Here is a 13,113-nt window from a genome sequence, read left to right on the forward strand (position 1 = left end):
AAAAATTACATACTTTTAAATCTTTAAATAAAGTAGTGTGACCATTCCATCCGACCTTGTGGTACGAGTTTTTCATTGAATAAAAGCGTCTATTTTCTCAATTTCCAACCATACCTAAGTAGGGGGTGATTAAAGAAAATTTCAGAAAAGGGAAGAAAAAAGGAGAAGAGGAGAGAAACAAAGGTCAAGAATGTCAAATTTCTTATTTCAGTAGACACCCTGTTCTATTCAAAACACTGCACATTTTTTTTTCTAAATGCAACTTACTGCACCATTTCAGTGCTCGTTTTCCAACATCTCTTTATTCTGTTTGTGTGTGTGTTTGTTTTAGAGATCACTGAGTAGTCATTTTAATTGAGGAAAAACTGAAAGCATGTAGGGTTTTGAACTTGGGATTTCTTGACAACACTGACACATACAATACCATATTTCACTCTTATTTCCTCAATGTCAATCAGAAGGGAATTCTACAATGCCATCAGTGCTGATCTCTCCATGTGGTGGCACTTTGACGGACATACCCCTTCACAGAATGTGCAGACATGCACAATGCATGTAATACATCTTTTAATATCTTTCCTGCAGCGTTTGTAGATGGGGCTTCATGGGATGTGTAGGAAGATGTAAATTGTGATGCATCAGTCAGGAAGGACCATCTGACTTGGCTCGTCCCCAGTGTCATTCTCACAGAAGTTTGATAAGAGAGATTCCTTCCCCACCATCAGAGATTTAAAATTGTACTCACTGTACTGCAGACTGGCTTACTCAGTTATTTTCATTTGATTTGCATGTATGTTTTTACAGAAAATTTCTGATATATTTTTAAAAAAATGATGTAGCATTAATTTTGTATTGTATAATTAATTTTTAACTACATATTTAATTACAGAATTAATGGAATGTGGTTACTTTTCAAGGAATGAATAAATTAATCTTGTGCAGTGATTGATTTTGTCTTCATGGATACTTGCATACATTGAAGAAGTCTAAATTTCCTGGGTAAAAATGAATGATTACCAAAAACTGACAGATGTGGAGATATTAGAGACCCTTGGAAATTTGAAAAAGGAGCTGATGGCTGAGCTTTGTAAATTGCCTGAATTGAATGAAAATGAAACTGTTCATTTGAATGCAAGGTACGTTGTATAGATGCAAAATGTAATTGAAATTTTATAGTTCAATTATATATAAATCTAATTCTATTCCAAACATATATTTCATTATATTTTATGGTTTACATTACGATTACCAGTGATCAGAATGCTACATTTTAAAAATAGCTTGCTACAGCTACATCTACTCTTCCAAAATGTAGCTTCGCTACAGCTATAGCTACATTTTCCAAACGTAACTCACTATGGTATTCCTGTTTGCTACTCACTACTTTGCTCCTTTTGCATAAAAAAAGTTAAATCAACCACATGGATATTCCAAAGAAGACCGAAGTATGATAGTTGTACTTACTTAAAAATAGATTCTGGTATTTATTATGATGATTCCCGTCATTTGGTAATTTTGATGGCAGTGTTACTTCAGTTACTTATTCTTATTATAGTCTTTGAGAATAACATACCTATGTAAGTGGCATATCAATTCAAATTTGATGTATGAGTATTGCAAATAGGATGATACCCAAATTAATGGTTACAACTTTACACAAATAAAATTTGGTAGGATTATTTACATTTATATATCAACATATTTTTCTTGAGTATAAATATTGAGATTAGTCACATAGAGGTTCGGAACCAGTCTTGATTAGCTTATCTGTGCATAAAGTTATCTGAAAATAAAATCTAGGAAAGATGCCTGGAGGATGGGATCGTCCTGCTCCTCCATTCTCCATGTTGCTCATCATCATTCATCATTCTTTCTCATTCTCACAATTAGGCAAAAGTGGCAGAAAATGACTAGATAAGAGAAATACTAAATAAAACATTCACCTTCATTGTCATGATTAGCGAAAGTAAGAGAAAATCGAAACTGAAATATATTGAGGAAACAAATGTGTAAATTCGAGTGTTCTAAACACATTGTAATTTGAAAATTTGTGAACAAATTTTATGACGAAAATATTTATAATTCCAGAAAGTGCATGTCTATCATTCTTGTTACAATAATTTTTAGCTGGTGAGATCCTATATCGTTATCAATGTCAATGCTGTTAACATACTGAGCCACAGCTGGCACTATTGCTGTGAATCTAGTGGAAAATGGATGGCTCGTTTTTGCACTGCAAGTTGTGTTTTACACAGTAATTAATGACATTTTGCTGCCTTTTACTTTAGGGATATCCACATGATATGTTCCGGGGGGTGGTGCAAATGAGGTTTATTTTTTTAGTGGTACCGCAAATGAGGCATTCCCCAAAATAGAGATGCAATTTAAAAAAAGTAGCTATTAGCTGGAATATATTCATATGTCTTAGTTCAGTTTAGTTATCTGGATATTAGATTTATTCTATACTAATGAAATAAATTACGCAGATATCTATAATCTACAATATCAAGATATTTATAACCTAGATTATCCGTATTTCCATGTAATAGACTTTGTCTTTATGAACCTCCTGAAAAAGTTATCGTTATTGTCAATTTCTTTTATGCTGTTGCCACATCCAAAATTTACCTCAAAATGCTGAGATGAAATGTAGCGAAAATTTTGCTACAACTACAGGGATTATGTAGCTTCGCTACTGCTACAGATACAAATTTTGTAGCTAGCTACAGTAGTGCTGCTACAAGTAGCATGCTACTTCCAACCACTGATGATTGCTATAATTAGATAATTTATTAGAACTCTTTCAGGGTGACTACTCACCTGGAATTCCTTGAATTATGAGAATTATATGTAAATTCCACACCTTATTTTTTTTTAAATATATATACCATTTAATTGAATTGGATTAGAATTTTTGGATACATTGGAATCACAAAGATCCTTTATATTGTTAATACATTTGTGTGTATATGTATGGGTGGTGAGAGGAAGTAATATAAAAGGTTGAAAACAAGAAAACATCTGCTTGTACCCTTGAATTTCTGGAAAGTTTGCCTAGGAAACTGGGAACTGTACTTGAATTTTATCGTGAAATTAGACTAGCCACCATGTTGTGTTTTTAAATAATTTGGGCACGTTGATACAGTACAGAAACAATGAATTTTTAACATTGTGGAAAGAACATGAAACCAAGTATTTTATTATGTTGTGTTGTTTTGCTTGTGCATGCCATTTAAACAATGCCACTTGTCCATGAGAGATGTCATTTTTTTACAGCATGTTTGTAAGCAAAAGAAGATTCGAATCAGGTATATATTTATCAGGCATGAATGTTGGTTAAGTAATAGATCTGAAAACCAAAACCTGAAAATATGTGTACCAAAATACACCAACGTGAGGGATGCAGTGTTTTGATATTATGGTCCAGAACTCGGCTAATGGTCAAAGAATATTACGTTCTTTCACCATTGGTCTTTGATCACAAGCCAAGCAATTAATTTGATCATTAGAAATTAAAGAATCAGGACACTGTATGATATGAGACAAGAATTTTAATGCATTATGCCAAATACTTACAACATCTCTCCGCACATAACATACATTACCAAACAGTTGAACAGCGCAGCATGTTCACAGACCCAGTCATCACTGGGTGAAGACAACTGAAGATCACAAGCTGCACATGGCCAGCTTCGTACACTCAAAAGAATACACCAGTTCATTGCGGGATACCGCATGTTAACTTCTAAGCACATTACAAAATTAACGGTTTAAGTACGATGAATGAGGACTGTTTTCATCTTATTAGTTCGAGCAGTGGAGACAGACCGTTTTTCTCTTGCGAGAAATAAAACTATTCCCAACTATTGGGTCGAAGCACTGCACTGGAACTGTTTTTGGGAGCCTTCTCTTCCACCCTTCAGTCCTTGCTTCTTGCTGTCCCAGTGAATTGTCCTTCCTTCCTATTGGTCAGTGCACTTTAGCCCCGCCCATGAGTTTGCACTCGGTTCGCACCACAACCCAACAATTCCTCTGTTGTGAGAAGGGATTTGAGGAGTTAAATGTATTTGTTCCCCTTTAATTTAGACCTGCTGTAAATTGCTGCAAGCAATATCCCTTTGAGTTCCAATTTGGTTTATCACTTTCCCATGTGTCTTAATGCTTTGTACTCATTGACATGTTTAACACAGATCTTGTAGCACAGTTAAAGTTCAAAATTCCGGCATTTCTCATGCTGTCCGGAGATGTCAGAGTTGCAGCCATTCCGTGTGGAAGTCTGCTCATCATCTGTACTCTGTAATTATCTACCCTCTGCAGAGTATGAATTTGTGGTGACAAGACCGTAATGTAGACTGGATGAATATCAGCGTTTATTGCGGGACCACACTGGTTTCCTTATCTTGATTGATTGTTGATTTGATGGTTGGCTGGCCCTGTGATTAAACAGAAGGCTGGGTCAGTGGGAAGGTTTGTCAGATAGAGACAGTTGTGTCATTTTCAGAGAACGAAATAAAATCTCAGGGATTTTTCAAGCAAGACCGTAAATGCAAATTAATCATATGTAGGGACGTGAAGTTTTAGTTTTATTTTCCCCTAAATTTCGGTGTTATTTTTTACTGCAATTTGGTGTTATTTTTTTGCGGTTTAAGGCAAAATTCGGTGTTGTTATATGAAAATCGGTGTTATTATATGAAAATCGGTGTTATTTTTACATGCATTTTTAATGTTTTTTCTATGCATAAGATTTTTACATTGCTTTAGTCATGGAAAATTGAGGCAAATTTTAGTTTTAATGACAAAGAAATAAATTTAAGGCTTACCTTTGTGAGAAATGACAAAATTCCTTACATTTTGAAACTTATTTCATCTCATCAAACCCTAAATATGAAATGTTTATTGAAGGACATCACCTAAATCTTTGAACATAATGGTATTTTCAACTTTTCACTCTCACAGAATAACATTTTCACAAATTGCTTCTCTTAAATTTACTTTTCAGTTTACAATAACATTGATGGTTTTCCATGCACGGGTAGTTCGTAGTAAATGTTCACAGTATTCACTCACAACACAACACTTCCTACACAAAACGCACTTCTAAATAGAAAGATTTTTTTTTCATTCACTCCAATAATGGAATAATTACGTTTACAAAGGCTTCCACAGTTCGAAGTACGATGTACTCCTTTTCTTATTTCCTTCTTGTAGGTTCTCGAAGCCTTCAACGACAGAAAGTTGCTGCTTTACTTTTCATCTCGGGCCTTGCTGACGGCATAGTGGTAACGTCGCCGCCTAGTGATCACACCGTCCTGGGTTCAATACCCAGTGGAGTCACATAGTGGCACGGACTTCACTTTAAACTGTATGTCCAGTCCCGATTTGCCTTTATGCGTATAAAGTGAACGTAAAGGTAAAACAACAATTCAAACAAGCAAAATTTTTTGTCTCATTGTGCCTCTCACTTCTACTGCACTTAATCAAGAAATCCTTCCGTTCCCATGTTATTTTGCAATGCAGTGATTACAAAGTAATGTATTTTTTTCGGAAGCATAAAGTCTTGAATAAAAAAAACTAATGCATTCACTGCTGGCTTAAGGATGCTTCCAAGTACACCACAGAAGGAAAGGGAAATGCAAGAAGATTCTCAAACCATGCAGCGTCAGGGATTCTGACTGACGGAAATTTATCTAACAATGCCAAAATATCTCCCTCTGACTTCAAAATACCGTTTTGTGTACATACACAAGCCCCCTTCCCCTTCCCAAGTCCTAATACAACACAACAGGTGTTTCTCCCTGAAAATTTTCCTGTTCCTACGAAATTTCCATCTTACCGATTGTTGTAAGACTTTTCCTCCGGAACGAATGAGGAGAAAGAACGCTTCACACCCCTCTTAAGTAATAGACTGTTCTGGATTTTTGGCCCTGCTAGAACAATAGATACAAAATCGTAATCACTTTCTAACTTCTTTAACTTCTGCATATTATCATATAGGCTATACATGGGGATCATTTGTTTCTCTAGCCTGAATCCTATTTCATTATTATTCTCAGTTCATAAATTAAGATAAACATAATTAGTTCCAATATTCATAAACACTTTCATTCCATTCCCATACTCATTGATTCTTTATTCAGCGTTCCTAATATTTTTGTCACGTGCTGCCTTCTATTGGCCATTATTTCAGACATCCGCTAACTTGCGGGCACTTAACATGAAGGATGATTTTCCTTCCATGACGTTTATCGTGCAATGCACGAGGGAAATTGTGAAGTTTTTGGATATAATGGCAAATATTTATCTTTTCCCAGGTTGAAGAAATTCAACCAGAATGCATCCCTCTGCATCTCACAAGACAGTGCCCATAACTTTGCTAACACCCGCCTGATCTTTGATGCTTGTGTTTCCATCTTTAAAATGTTTTACTCATCTTCTAACACTGGTAGCTCCCATGCAATCATCTCCACATGCATGCCTAAGTCTATTTTGTATTTCAGCAGCAGAAATTTCCTTTTTAACAATGAATTCAATCACAACACATTGACGAAACGAAACATCACTGTCAGCCATTTGAGAGAACTGCCTGCGCTTAGGCTATCACACTACCTTGCTGCCAATATTTTTCAATGATTCACTTCGTGTGCATGCATTGATTAATTTTTTTTTTTTTTTTAAATTTTGCTCATTACATTCAATATGGCCCTTGTTTATATTATAAGTAACCTTGCAAATGAAAGTTTTGTTTTTATTCCTTCATTGATAACCAACATATTCAATTAATATATTAGTATTTCCCATAATTTCAGTGAAAATGTGTCAGCTGACAGTAGAGATATTAAATGTGATGGGGAAGTTATCACATCACCGACATTTCAAATTGGAGAGCACTCTATATACCAATCACCAATATGCAGCATGTCCTTAAAAGCAGAAGATACAAGCAACAGTGAAACATCAATGCACAAGTTCGACGCTTGTGAAGTGAATGATATTTGTGGAAATAGAGTTGATAATGTTACTCCAGGGATATTATTAAAATCAAAATGTGATACAACTGGAAGTTTTAATATGGGAATCCAATCACTTGTTAACGAAGAAGCAAAAAATTCAATCAAATGCGAGGAAAACAAATCTGACATAGGAAATGAATACCAGACATCATTTCAGATAAGAGAATATATAAAGGAGGAGAAGGTTATGAAACATCATGATGAAGGAGTTCCAAATATTGAAAGAGAAGAGAGAGACACGATGAATCTGACAGAAGTGGATTTGAACAAACCATTGAAAGACGAAGAAGATGATACCAGGTAACAAACAATATCATTATTACAATGTAATATTCTAAATATGCCTATTTTAAATGTAAGTAAGAGAGTGTGTTTCAGAAATCTTTGAAGGATTGAAGTTGAAATCACAGAAAAAATTTTAAAGGGAGCAACTTAGGGTTATTTGTGATGTATTTTGCAACTGAAAATTTGTAATATATATAATCTCCATTCCAACATGTGTTATTTAGGTTGCCTGCAGGATATCTACTCTATGTTGAAGTTCCCTATTTTTTTTTTTTTCATGAGTTTTAAATAATACTCCAAACCGTCTCTATAATTCTTTGCTTCAGTTTATCACAGTTAGAGGACTGTGACTGTGATGTCAAAGTATCTCTGGTGGCTTCCCTTGACATGTGTTATATAACAGAAATGGATAATTTTGATAGCAAAGACACATGAGAAATTGGAAATCTATACAATACTGTGAAGTTGATATTTGGTACACAACGATGTTTTTTTTTAAAAAAAAAAATGGGATTCAATGGTATTGCCTCCACAAAGCAAATCAAAATATATTCTGATCACATTGTTTATATATTTTGTTCTTTAACTTCCCAGCAAAGTAAAAGAACTCATGTGAGAAATCTACCTCAGTAATTTATTATTTTCCTGTAGTTTACGGTTATTACAAGCATAAGAAAACAGTTTTTCTTTGTGACGTTTCAGGAGAACACACGCTCCTTTCATCAGACATTTATTTTCATTTTGACTAAAGATACAGTTATAACAATGAACCATTTAGTCAAAATGAAAATAAATGTCTGATGAAAGGAGCGTGTGTTCTCCTGAAACGTCACAAAGAAAAAACTGTTTTCTTATGCTTGTAATAACCGTAAACTACAGGAAAATAATTCTATAATGCAAGCAATGCGTACATACAAGAAAAAAAGTAATTTATTAATTGGAGAGATCTTCTTCAATCCTGAGCAACAAGTCTACAGCCAAGATTAAGCTCTTGAGTTTGGGTTTGGGTTTGTGATGTAGCTCCAAATGAAATTGATATGAATGCAGATAACGTTTTTGATTCAACATACTCTGAACACATTGTGCTGTCAGTTACCTCCGAGTGTTCTCCAAATTGACTTCCATAGTCATCTTGAAATACACCAACTTAGTCGATGTGTTGCTCAGTGTTTTTTGGGGTTTTCCACTTCACTCAATGTAAGGAATACTGCTCATCTCCATGAACATTTTGTACAAAGACTAAATGCTCTTTGCAGATGAAATGGCCCGTTGATAATAGAGATGGCTAAAAACAGCTGGAAAATTTAAAAATCTGGATTTGAAAATAAAACTACCTGCTTTTTTTATAAATTCGGATTTGGAATATATTTTTGTCAGCCCATGCAATAACCATTGTGAGTTGCCTCTTTCTTAGAGCAATTTTAGTTGAAATGATTTGAATTTTTTCCTCTGCATTTGAGCAGTGTTTTGAAGAGTGACGTGCAATTGTGCCCTGTCTGTTGTTTACAAATGCTCTTGTAGGAGGTGGAGAGGTGGTTGATCGATAGTGGATGTAAGGTTGATAATTTCATTTCATTCTTAACTATTTTTCTATGTATCTATCCATGATAAACTTGCAGCATAACACTAAACTATGTTGAAGTAAATATTTTGTCTTCAGCGATGTACATTCTCATGAAGTACAAGAAATGCAAGTACATAAATAAAACATTTATTCACTGAATCATAAACACTTGAATAAAAAAAAATATAATAATGAAGTGAAGTTATAGTCCTATTTTCATGCCTGAAACTATCAATACTTAAATTGAACTTTCAACAAAAGAACTGACTCTTCTTATAACTATAAACCGCAATTCTATCCTACAATATATGCCTTTTTGGGCATTTGTCTGAATAACTGACAAACCATTAAAATTGTACATCAAAAGCAAATACAATTCATAGCAGAGCAACAGAAGTAAAACTGGAATATGTTTACATTGCAATTACACACAATATTCTCAATTTGCAATCCAAATACTGTTCTACATGTTTCCGTGTTCTGATTTTAAAATGTTATCATAGTTGAATCATCAGTATTGTAATTGCTAAACATGTGGTAAACATTCAAAACAGAAATTCAGAATGCTTATGGGAAATTGCCTTTCCATGTTTATCTACACAAACAATACAACATAAAGAACTGAATCACCAGATCAATAACATGTGATTGACATCTATAAACAGACACCACAACTTGTTGGCAAGAACTCTCACTCCCAAGCATTGATGTGTGTATTTGCCAGACACCAGAAAATAACATCAACATGTTGATTATGTTTCTCATCTTTATGCATTGCTGCTAAACTCCATAGCAGGGTGATCAGTAGAGTGCATCAGGATTCCATGGGTCCTAGGGTTGAATCCTGGCATTGGTGTTCCTTGTGATTGATCATTCATTATATCATTAGACATCCTCATCTTCTCAATGAGCCAAATGTGGAAGAAAAACAATTGAAGAGAGGGGGAAAAGTTGTGTCAGAACTACTGATCAGTGTAGGTAACTAGAGGGTGGGGCAGTTGCCACTCACTTTTACCCCACATTATGATCTTTTAATGATAAACCTTGTTTACAAAGAAAAATTAAACTGTCCTTGCACACCTCACTCCCAGTTTTGGCACCCAATCGCCTCTACTGATTTCAATGTATAAATAATGTGTTGCTAGGTTTGTTTGAATTTGAATGCACACTGTGGAACAAACAAGACCTAGCATACTGAACATGCCTTAGAGTATACAGGGTGGTGCAAAATTCCGTTTACAACGTGGAGGGGGTGAATCACTAAGTGAAATGAAGACGAAAATGTAAATGGAATTTTGTCGAATGACTCACCGTGCCAGAGCTAGGGGATGCTGAAATCGTGTGACAAATACTACTCATAAAGAAGATGCGGCACAATATCCCCAAAGAAAAAATACCTGGGCTAGCAAATGATGCACAAATCGCGTGTCAAAAATTAATGTGGCAGGGATTCCCCACAAGAAGTGAGGGATTCCCGGGAATACTATGTCTGACATGGAACGCAGGTATCAAATGGGGGTACAAAGGGAAATGACGGAGATCACAGCACATGAAGAACGTTTCGCCAGGAAGTGTCCAAAAAGCAGGCTGCAGAAGGGGATTCCCCAAATCTTTCAAATAAATTCCCCACAGTAAAGGAATTGAATCATTCTTTTTAAAGATTATTTATGGGATGGTGACTTTTTCGAAAAAAAAAATTCATATTTTTTCCCCTGCTTCTCGAATTTAAAATTTGACATTCCTTTGCCGCAATAATTTCAATGTCAGGTCTTCCTCTAACACTTTTCTTTCATTCGGAAAATCATTGAACTCCCAGCATGTGGTGAAAAACTTTAGTGGGAAGAAACACTTTTACGAACATGTACTTCAGGTGTACTTTCACACACAATCAGCTCCGAAGCTGGACTTGAACTTATACGAGTGTGCCTCTATATGTGAACAATTGTGTACAACGTTGACTTATTTTTGGAATATTGAGTTTGTTCATTTCTTTTTTCTTAATCAAATCTCTAGGGTCACAATGAAAACCTGATTTAAAAGGACAAATGTAAAAACTAGCATATAAATATGTGCTGACCAAATTGATTTTCAAATAAATGACACAGGTTAAGAGGTAAAATCCAATGTAAGAACTTCCTTTTGAATTTAATGTTGTCACCTTGTGACAAGTTGTCCCAGGTTCAATCCAGTGGAGTCACAAGTGGTTGGGATCCTACTTTAAACTGTATTTCCAGTTTCAATTAACCTTCCTGTGCATGAAGTGGACTTAAATCCAACTCATACCTTTTGAATATGTTCTTTTTTCACTGGTTTTCCCACCGTTGGTTTATATTCTGTTGGGATACTGGATGCATTTCTTCCTTTAGTTACAGCACATAATGTGGATGGTAGTATGCCATTGTTCACAGAGTATTTGCATTCCTTGCAATAATGGCATGTACAATTTCACATCAGGAAGATATACCTTGGATACAATCAAATGTGTTGTATTGTCAGAATGAAACTGTCAAAATGTACCTTTTGAAACATGTGTACCACTGAAAAAATGTACAAACACAAGAACGTTACTGAGAAAAGTTGTTTGTTTTGACGTCCTCTATACATATCTGTTGTCAGTGGGTACAATTAAAATTACACCCTCAACATAAGAAGCAAATGCCAAAACAAATGTTATTTTTGTTAGTGTACATAATATTTATATAATTGTTAAGCACGTAGCAGGCCGAATTGTAAGAATGCAGTTTCAAGTAAACCACTAAAATTACATGTGGAAGAGAAAGTGCGAATTAATTAAATGTGGTCCTAAAGTTTCATTATAATTTAAGCCGTATATATTTACTCTGTAGACTGGTACCCTACTGATAATTCTGTTTACTATTTTCAGTAGATCAATAGGGGTTTTGAAACACCTACTGTTTTCAGTAGCTGAACAATACTGCTAATGTTTTCTACTGTTGTTTTTAGTAACAAATGTGTGTACTGTTTTCAGTAGCTGAACTGCACTGCTAATGCTTTCTATTGTTTTTGGTAGTCCATCTGCATGTACTGTCTTGAGGAGCTAAACTTTACCGTTAATGTCTTCATTAACATAATTGTACAACTAACGTTTTTTATTGTGTTCAGTACATTCATGTCTTCATTAACATAATTGTACAACTAACGTTTTTTATTGTGTTCAGTACATTCAATTGAATTTTGAATTGAATCTTATTTTCTTCCATTGACCTTTGATTAAAAGGGCATGGAAAACGTCAAGATACAAAATAATATTGTATTTAGTTTAGTAATTCATAATGAAAAGAAGAAACATTATGTAGTACATTACATCACTACACCAAAGTAAAAATTGAATAAATACACTTCATTACACTACAATAAAAATAATAACACATTAGTATTGCATCATTGAAATAAGAATACTGGTACAATTAAAATACATATAGTTTAGTACATTGGCCTTGCATAATTAAAATAAGAATAAAAATAAAATACATATTGTTGAGTACAATGGCTTTGCATTAAAATAAGAATAAGATTTTTTTAAACATTTATTATTATTATGCTGGAATATCCGGCAGGGTGAGGGGGGGGGGCGTTTATTTCAACTATCATGAGGTTTGCTTGTGAAGTGTATACACATTGAGAACGTTTCTAATTTATAGTGTCTTGTTCCATGAATTCTGTGAGACTAGAGAGCTCTCTCTGTCAAATATTTTTTTAATTGTTTGTATTTGTTTATTTTTTGGAGATATCAGATTTATGTCATGAGACACCTGGTTGTAGTATATTTTCCCGGCATTCATTTGTGATTTTTTGGGATATTGAGTCTGTGTTGGTTCTGGTAATAATCATCTTTCTCTCTCGTATTGTGGTTGTGTAATTGGTTATTTTTAGTCATTCTTGTAGTATTTAGAACAAATTATAGCCTTATAGATGTATAGGGAGTATATTGTCATCATTTGTTTCTTCCTGAATAACTCTTTATAAGATGCCCTACAACGTAGTTTGTACATTATTCTAAGGGCTCTCTTTCGAAGTCTCAGTATTCTGACAGTATTATTATAAGATGATCCACCCCATGCTATTATGCCATATTCAACATAGGGGTCCATAAATAGTCCATAATATATGCATATGTTAATTTCTGTTAAATTATATTCAGCCTTTCGTTTTAGCAGGTATAGATTAGATGATAGTTTACAGCAGATGTTGTTAATTTGTTCTTCACTCATTAATTTTTGATCTAGTGTTATT

General features: G+C 34.4%; 1 protein-coding gene across 1 annotated transcript in view; it reads left to right on the forward strand.

Annotated features, from left to right (window-relative positions):
* The first annotated feature begins 910 nt into the window (after positions 1-910).
* LOC145997189 (uncharacterized) overlaps positions 911-13,113 on the forward strand; it is a 36,311-nt gene continuing 24,108 nt past the window's right edge. The window contains exons 1-2 of the mRNA XM_083133913.1: positions 911-1,136; positions 6,807-7,310. Coding sequence (XP_082990039.1) covers positions 1,006-1,136; positions 6,807-7,310 — 635 coding nt within the window. The 5' untranslated portion in view covers positions 911-1,005. The remainder of the gene's footprint in view (positions 1,137-6,806; positions 7,311-13,113) is intronic.

Source organism: Lepisma saccharinum, chromosome 13 (genome assembly GCF_977018435.1).
Source record: "Lepisma saccharinum chromosome 13, izLepSacc3.1, whole genome shotgun sequence".
Lineage (NCBI taxonomy): Eukaryota > Metazoa > Arthropoda > Insecta > Zygentoma > Lepismatidae > Lepisma > Lepisma saccharinum.